The 8327-nt window shown below is 42.2% G+C and overlaps 1 protein-coding gene across 2 annotated transcripts in view; it reads left to right on the forward strand.

The window, feature by feature from the left end:
- The window catches only part of CWH43 (cell wall biogenesis 43 C-terminal homolog), a 39246-nt gene extending 31918 nt beyond the window's left edge, over positions 1-7328 (forward strand). The window contains exons 13-17 of one of the 2 annotated variants that reach the window (XM_053403639.1): positions 732-881; positions 2061-2205; positions 4055-4116; positions 5764-5919; positions 7075-7328. In XM_053403639.1, coding sequence (XP_053259614.1) covers positions 732-881; positions 2061-2205; positions 4055-4116; positions 5764-5919; positions 7075-7165 — 604 coding nt within the window. In that variant the 3' untranslated portion in view covers positions 7166-7328. Of the gene's footprint in view, positions 1-731; positions 882-2060; positions 2206-4054; positions 4120-5763; positions 5920-7074 lie in introns of those variants that run through there. The other variant, XM_053403640.1, reaches the window with a different exon arrangement.
- Positions 7329-8327: the final 999 nt, after the last annotated feature.

Genomic DNA, 8327 nt, shown 5'->3' on the forward strand with positions numbered 1-8327 from the left:
AGTCTGTCAAGACTGGCCCGTACGGGCAGGGGTACCTTTACCTTTACCTTTAACATGCCTTCATTATCCCATATCCCATAGGGGCATGTCCTGCACCCTGAACATGCCTTTAGCCAACTCTCAGTCCTCTACAGGTCTAGTTTGGATTTCGCTAAACCATAATTTTACATGACACGAAGCAGTCTCTGTGAATTCCAGACTTGCAAGATCTGCCCCCCGCCCTGCCCCGTCTCATTCAGTGTGGCTATGAGGAGATTGCAAGCTTTTGCTTCATATTTTGCTTAACCACAGCTTCTCATTTTATCCAAGCTGCAGTCTTGGTATTAAATGGGGTGAGATGTGGAAAACATGTACCTTGAATTCTCATCTATAACTTCTTAGAATGATGATATGGAAGTGAGAGAGGAACTTGTTGGCTTACATGATTTCCCCGCCATGCCATAGAACATTATCTGTTCCTGGACCTAAAGCCACAACATCCCATAATTTTCACTCTTATCTTTTATTGAATCCTGCTCAGGCTTTAAACCCTATTTAGCTATGAGATGATTACCCAGTTTCCTGAGTCAGCCTCTTTTGCCCTGTTCTCCCATCCTAGCTCATCAAGTCTCCTACCCAGTGGTGATACCTTGGACGACTGCCTTGGGTCACTGAACTGCAGGTGCTGGTTTTAGTTTGCATTGTGCTTTGGAACTAGCTCTGTTCAGTAATTTTACTTTATTGTAATGCAGGATGATGGTTCTGTCAAGATACCCAGTTGTGAAGTCCAGACACCACCTTCTCCCTTCTCCTGAGGGAGAGATAGCACCAGCCATCTCCATGACTGTGAACTTCACAGGGAAACTGGTGGATTTTGTGGTTGCTCATTTTGGAAATGAAGAGTATGTATGAAAATTGCTTGCCTGAACAGAAAATAAGCCAACTATTTAAGATAATACAATTATTATTATTATTATTATTATTCCATCCACATCTGAGAAAAATACTGATATCGGTAATGGATGGATGTCATCCAGTACTGAAGATTAGAATCAACTGGAGTCATGTTCTTTTGAGTAGTTTTTTTAAAAAGAAAATTTATTTGGCTTTACAAATTGGTGTTTACATTCAAAGTCATGTATAAAAAACAAATAAACAAGATTCTTTCTGGGTGGCTTCCAACCAAATATTAAAAACACAATACAGCATTAAACATTAAAAGCTTCCCTAAACAGGGCTGCCTTCAGATGTCTTTTAAAAGTCTGGTAGTTTATTTCCTTGACATCTGGTGGGAGGGTGTTCCACAGGGCGGGTGCCACTACTGAGAAGGCCCTCTGCCTGGTTCCCTGTAACTTGGCTTCTCACAGCGATGGAACCGCCAGAAGGCCTTTGGCACTGGACCTCAGTGTCTGAGGTCTCTCCCACCAGATGTCAAGGAAATAAACTACCAGACTTTTAGAAGACACCTGAAGGCAGCCCTGTTTAGGGAAGCTTTTAATGTTTAATAGACTATTGTATTTTAATATTTTGTTGGAAGCCGCCCAGAGTGGCTGGGTTATTATTATTATTAGACCAGGCAAAATGTTACAAAATAGTGTACAAGCTTTGAGTTCTCCGGAATGCTTAATCAAGCTAGATGGTAAGCAAACCAAGGGTGGGAACGGGAAAAGAACTTGGCTGATATTGGAGCCCTGGAGTTGTTTGCATTTAGTTTCAATCTTTAATGGTGCTTGCTCATGATTAAAATGGATGGGAGAAGACCTGGACTCAAATCTGTGCTCAACCATATAGACCATGTCTTGGGCATGTTGCTAGTTCTCAGCCTAACCAACCTCACATGGCTGCTGTGAAGATAAAATGGGGTAACTACATGTATTCCCCCTTGAACATTTTTGAGAATGGGTAGGTCACAAATGTGATCAGCAACAAATATAATGGATAGCAGTTGTTAGCAGAAATATTTGTGATTCCTCCACTCTCCCTAGAAATTGCAATTTCCCTAGAAAGATGAATCGTATTTTATGATTGCAATTCTTGCCATTTCCTTCAAATAAGAATCGTATCTTATTTCCCACCCCCAGAGAAGACTCAGATAGAGAGCTTCAAGCAATAGCTGTTTCTAATTTATTGAAGATGAGCTCTAACCAGGTTGTGTTTCTAGGATACATCACTTCAGCTCCTGGTTCCAGAGATTACTTGCAAATAATTGAAAATGGCAACGTTAAGGTATTACAGTTATGATCCTAAATCATTTTTGTAACAATACAAGATCGGTAACAATACAGTTTGGTGGCCTGGGTGCATATTTATGGCATAATAGTAAATTAAAATGAAACTGTGCATGCATTGGTTTTAAAAAAGATGGTCAGAATCTTAATGTGCAAAAAGCACTGTGTGGACAATTACCCAGGCTGGATAGCAGAGTGCTCATCTAAAGAACAATGAAGAGAAATGCATAGTCAATGGAAGACTGAAATGAAAGTGATTAGAACAAATCATCTCCTAAACCCAATTTCATCCACGTCATCTGCTTTCTCACCTAACCACAAAAAAATCCCTACCCTCCATAGCTGCTGTTCCATGCTCCCTTCAGCTCTCCCACTTATTTAACATTCAATACAGTGGTACCTCGGGTTAAGAACTTAATTCGTTCTGGAGGTCCGTTCTTAACCTGAAACTGTTCTTAACCTGAAGCACCACTTTAGCTAATGGGGCCTCCCGCTGCCGCTGTGCGGTTTCTGTTCTCATCCTGCAGCGAAGTTCTTAACCCGAGGTACTATTTCTGGGTTAGTGGAGTCTGTATCCTGAAGCATCTGTAACCTGAAGCGTCTGTAACCCGAGGTACCACTGTACTCCAAACACAAAGGTAAAGGTAAAGGGACCCCTGACCATTAGATCCAGTCGTGACCGACTCTGGGGTTGCGGCGCTCATCTCGCTTTATTGGCCGAGGGAGCCGGTGTACAGCTTCCGGGTCATGTGGCCAGCATGACTAAGCCGCTTCTGGCGAACCAGAGCAGCGCACGGAAACACTGTTTACCTTCCCGCCAGAGCGGTACCTATCTATCTACTTGCACTTTGACGTGCTTTTGAACTGCTAGGTTGGCAGGAGCTGGGACCGAGCAACGGGAGCTCACCCCGTCACAGGGATTCAAATCGCCAACCTTCTGATTGGCAAGTCCTAGGCTCTGTGGTTTAACCCACAGCGCCACCCGCATCCCTTATAAACATAAACATAGTACACTACATATTTAAATGCCAAGTCTTTATACGTAGGATTGGTCTATATTGTTTTTCTTCCTCACCCCTCCAGCATATTCTTAAGCAGCACATGCTTCTGGTTCACATTTTTGGTTTTTCTATAGGTGTGTCAGAAGTCCATAAAAGGGGGGTTCCTCCCCACTTGTTTACTTACTTACAGCTACAAACACTCAACCACATCCAGATTTCCTTCCAGGTTAACAAACTGAGGTGTCAGCAAAGAAGCGTTCAGGCTTAGAGCATTCTTAACTACTGTTTACAACCACCTCTCCTCTCATGTGACGAGGTTGCAACTAATCACTCATCAATTCTTGCTTCTGTCATTTAGCCTTTTTGAAATATCATCTGATACTAGAGCCATATCATAGATCAACTTCTGTTCTGACCACTTACGCAATGCTCTGTCAACCAATTTCTCCAGGAGCCCAATGTTCACTGTCTAAGTTCCCCCCACTGCACCCTCGATCTCTCAGTATTCCATGCCCCTGAGTTCCTATAGGGCTATTTTTATTATTTAAGCATCTGCAAACACTGGGGTTACTAAGAGTCTGCTGATATCACTCTCTAGTATGTGGATTCTGTGATTATAGCCAGGAAAGCATGATCACAGGAAGATTTGCATCAATCTTAGAATGATTTGCACAATCCCCACAGGCTAATATTTTAAAATAAAATAGTTCAATACCAGTAGTTTGTCTGGTTTTGCAAATTCATAGCTTGATCATCCGAAACATATAAACACAGTGACTTTGTCTGCATCTGCTGAAACTTTTTTCACGAACCATTTCCCCTTGCATTTGTTTTACTGCTGCTTAGGATATCGACAACACAGATCAAGATAGATGGTGCAGTTATATAATGTATCGTGGATTAATAAGGTACGTTAAATAGATACCTTGGTTATTTGCCTACAGACCCTCGCTCTCTTCTTGTCTCATACACTCAGCTGCCATTTCATGTATCATGCTCTGTATTTTTGAGTGACCAGTTTGAGGGGCAGGTATTGTATCATCAGACTGTGACACAGGGTGTGTTTACATTAAAAGGTAAAGGACCCCTTGACGGTTAAGTCCATTCAAGGATGTCTATGGGGTGCAACTCTTATCTCACGTAACACCTTGCAGAAAATGGAAGTTGTTCTCCCCTTCCAGCTGTTCAACATCAGTACAGCTTTAATTCATTTCTGTTTGTGTACACACTGGGGTGGGGGCGTTTATGGGGTGGGGATAGATTTACTCTATGCAAGGGTGTTCAAACCTTGACTAGAGATGAATTTGGAAGGTGTGAAGCTTTATCTCATAATAAGGTACAGGATACACATGTCTTTTGGATAGCATTGTGTGAACATGCATTAAGAACACAGTACAGTCGTACCTTGGTTGTCGAACAACTTGCGACTCGAACATTTTGGCTCCTTTGAGAGCCAGCATGGTGTAGTGGTTAAGAGCGGTAGACTCGTAATCTGGTGAACCGGGTTCATGCCTCCGCTCCTCCACATGCAGCTGCTGGGTGACCTTGGGCTAGTCACATTTCTCTGAAGTCTCTCAGCCCCACTCACCTCACAGAGTGTTTGTTGTGGGGGAGGAAGGGAAAGGAGAATGTTAGCCGCTTTGAGACTCCTTCGGGTAGTGATAAAGCAGGATATCAAATCCAAACTCTTCTTCTTCCTGAACGCCGCAAACCCAGAAATGAGTGTTCTGGTTCGCAAATGTTCTTTGGAAGCCGAATGTCTGATGTCGCTTCAGTGGCTTCCAGTTGAGTGCAGGAAGCTTCTGCAGCCAATCAGAAGCCGCGCCTTGGTTTTCAGAAGTCGAATGGACTTCTGGAATGGATTCTGTCCGAAAACCAAGGTATGACTGTACTGGAAACGCAATGAGTACACAGCAAATGGGAATGTCTCCATCTCTTTAACCTTTTCCTATAGAAATGAATGATTACCATTCATTTGTATTTGTTCAAAGTGGATGCAACTTTCTTAAAATGGTTTTAATTTTGTCTGCAGGTCAAATTATTCCTTACTGGTGCAAACTGAGCCCTCATCTGCACTATAAATTTAAAGCAGTATCATACCATTTTAAACAGTCATGGCTTCCCCCAAAGAATCCTGGGAATGTTAGTTTGTTAAGAGTGCTGAGACTTGTCAGGAGACTCCTATTCCCCCTTTTGAGCTACAATTGCCAGAGTGGTTAACCATCAGTCCCTCTTCCCAGGGAACTCTGGGAATTGTTCCATTATTTTATTCTATTAATAGCTTGAGAAGCAGTTAATTAGACCCTGAAACCTGCCAATTTATATTATCGGATGGCAAACAGTCGCTGGAGCCCGATTTCTGTTCTTATCCGGAAGCAAAGTTCTTAACCTGAAGCACTATTTCTGGGTTAGCGGAGTATGTAACCTGAAGCGTATGTAACCTGAAGCGTATGTAACCCGAGGTACCACTGTATTTGGAAATCTTGAATGAGTAAAAAATTAAAATGAATGAGATGTTTTACTTCATTGAAAAAAATTATTTGCATTTATGGCAGATTGGGCTATGCTCGAATTTCTCATGCTCATCTGAGTGATTCTGAACTTCAAATGGCAAAATTTAGAATCCCAGATGACCCAGATAATTATATTGATAATGACAAACTCACCATTGACCCCAGTGAAGTATCGAAGGAAACACATTTTGCCACAAGGTTAGTGCATTTACAATTAAAATGTGCCACAATGTTTTCAAGTGAGTGGCTTTGAAATTGCCATCAGTTTTGTGAACATGAAATATTGAAATCCGTAAGTTTAGCAGCCTGTACCTATGACTTGCAGTAAAGAGATTCTGTTTTTGTAATACTTTTTTTGAGAATCGCTCTCTCAGGGAATGAATTCAGCTGGCGAGTATGGGCAGGATTGTAGCCAACATGGGGCCACTGAGAAACTGAGTCAGCATATTTAGTTTGAGATATATATATATATATATATATATATATATATATATATGAGACAAAAAATGCCTAAGGGAGCACCTCACTCCCAAAGAGAATAGTGCATACTCAGAGTTTATGCTGGGCATAAAATACAGAAAAGTGACTTGTGCATGTGAAGAAACTGAAATTGAGTATCCTGGAAGAGAAAATGGCTGGCTAGTAAAAGGTAAAGGGACCCCTGACCATTAGGTCCAGTCGTGACCGACTCTGGGGTTGCGGCGCTCATCTCACTTTATTGGCCGAGGGAGCCAGCGTACAGCTTCTCGGTCATGTGGCCAGCTTGACTAAGCCGCTTCTGGCAAACCAGAGCAGCGCACGGAAACGCCGTTTACCTTCCCGCTGGAGCGGTACCTATTTATCTACTTGCACTTTGACGTGCTTTCGAACTGCTAGGTTGGCAAGAGCAGGGACCATGCAACAGGAGCTCACCCCGTTGCAGGGATTCAAACCGCCGAGCTTCTGCTTGGCAAGCCCTAGGCTCAGTGGTTTAGACCACAGCGCCAACAAAAGTACTCAACACTGCAGCATTTTGCTGCAGGTCCCATTTGAATGATAGTTGTTCTATCATTGTGGATAGTTCATTATGTACCAAGTCTCAATGAAATCAAAGAATCATGTAGCACAACTACAGTATATGCATGTTTACTCAGAAGTAAGTCTCAGTGAAGTCAGTGGGGCTTAGTTCCACCAGATATGTGTCCAAAGGCAAAAGGAAACCTGTGTACTGGGGCAGTAAAATTAAATAACCTAATTTCAATTTATTTTCTACCCTGATATTACTAATTACATTTTTTTTGCTATAAAGCTGCACAATTAGGGAAGGAGAAAGATGCTTATACCATGAACGTCTCACGCATTATTTTTGTACAGGTTTGGATGCTATCAAGATGGGCACAATTATGAGATGAACCATCGTTTTCACATGAGCACACCAAAGTACTTTAAGCAAGCTAGCTGCTAGAAGAATGACACGCCACCAGGTTAGCAAAAAGGAGGACACCCACTGCACTGTGAAAATCAATGACTTAGAACTGAGCCACGTCCACTTTCATGTCTCATGGACTTAAACCAAATGGATCACCCTTGCCTTGCACAAGAGAAACAAAATAAACCATGTGAAATAAGCAACATGTGTAAATGTGTGTAATTCAGGCCACAGCATCCAGCTTTTCACACTATACCATTTGGTTTGATGGGGCAGCAAATGTGTGTTGTTTTGTGTGTCTGTCTGTTTGTGTTCAATGCCACCGCTAACTACTTAATGCATTCACAAAAGTAGAGTTTGCTTATGAAAATGGTGATTATATTTGTAGAAGAGAATTTCCTATACTGTACAGTGGTACCTCGGTTTACTAACTTAATCCGTTTCGGAAGTCCGTTCTTAAACCAAAACTGTTCTAAACCGAGGCGTGCTTTCCCTAATGAGGCATTCCTGCCACCGGTGCCCGTCCACCATTCGGATTCTGTTCTTAGATGAGGTAAAGTTCTCAAACTGGGACACTATTTCCAGTTTTGCAGAGTTTGTAAACCGAATTGTTCTTAAACCGGACTGTTCTTAAAATGAGGTACCACTGTATTCAATTTGTTGCCAGGCTGGGCTTTAGTGCAATGCATCTGTTTGTCCTCTAGGGGCCAAGTATATATCAGAAGTATGGTCCTCTAATGAATAGTGGAGACAATGCATCTCTGTGCTGCTTAGAAACTTGCTGCATACTTTGAAAGCTAGGTCATAGTAAGCCTCTCATTTCCTAGGAGTGGGTGCTCTCTTCATAACTCCCTACTGTAAGTTGGACAGTATATACACTGTGTTGCCTATTTTACTCTGTTTATGCTTGTTAAAGCATGGAATTGGTGCTATGGCTTGCAACTTCAAAACATCTTCTGAAGCTTCTCCAGCTGGCATCAGTCATCTGGAAATTGCTTCCCAAACTCAACTATTCAGTCACTCTTTAGTCCCTATCCTAAAATGGCATTTTCTGTCCCAGTACAGCCGCTGTAGCTAGTGGAGGAGGGTTTTTTTTGTTTTGTTCTGGCTCTGTTATACATTCTAAACCTTTGCTCTATCCATTGGCAGTATTGGTGCACCTTGTATGACATTGCCCTACCCACAGCAGTCATTAGTT

This window comes from Podarcis raffonei, chromosome 9 (assembly GCF_027172205.1).
Source record: "Podarcis raffonei isolate rPodRaf1 chromosome 9, rPodRaf1.pri, whole genome shotgun sequence".
NCBI lineage: Eukaryota > Metazoa > Chordata > Lepidosauria > Squamata > Lacertidae > Podarcis > Podarcis raffonei.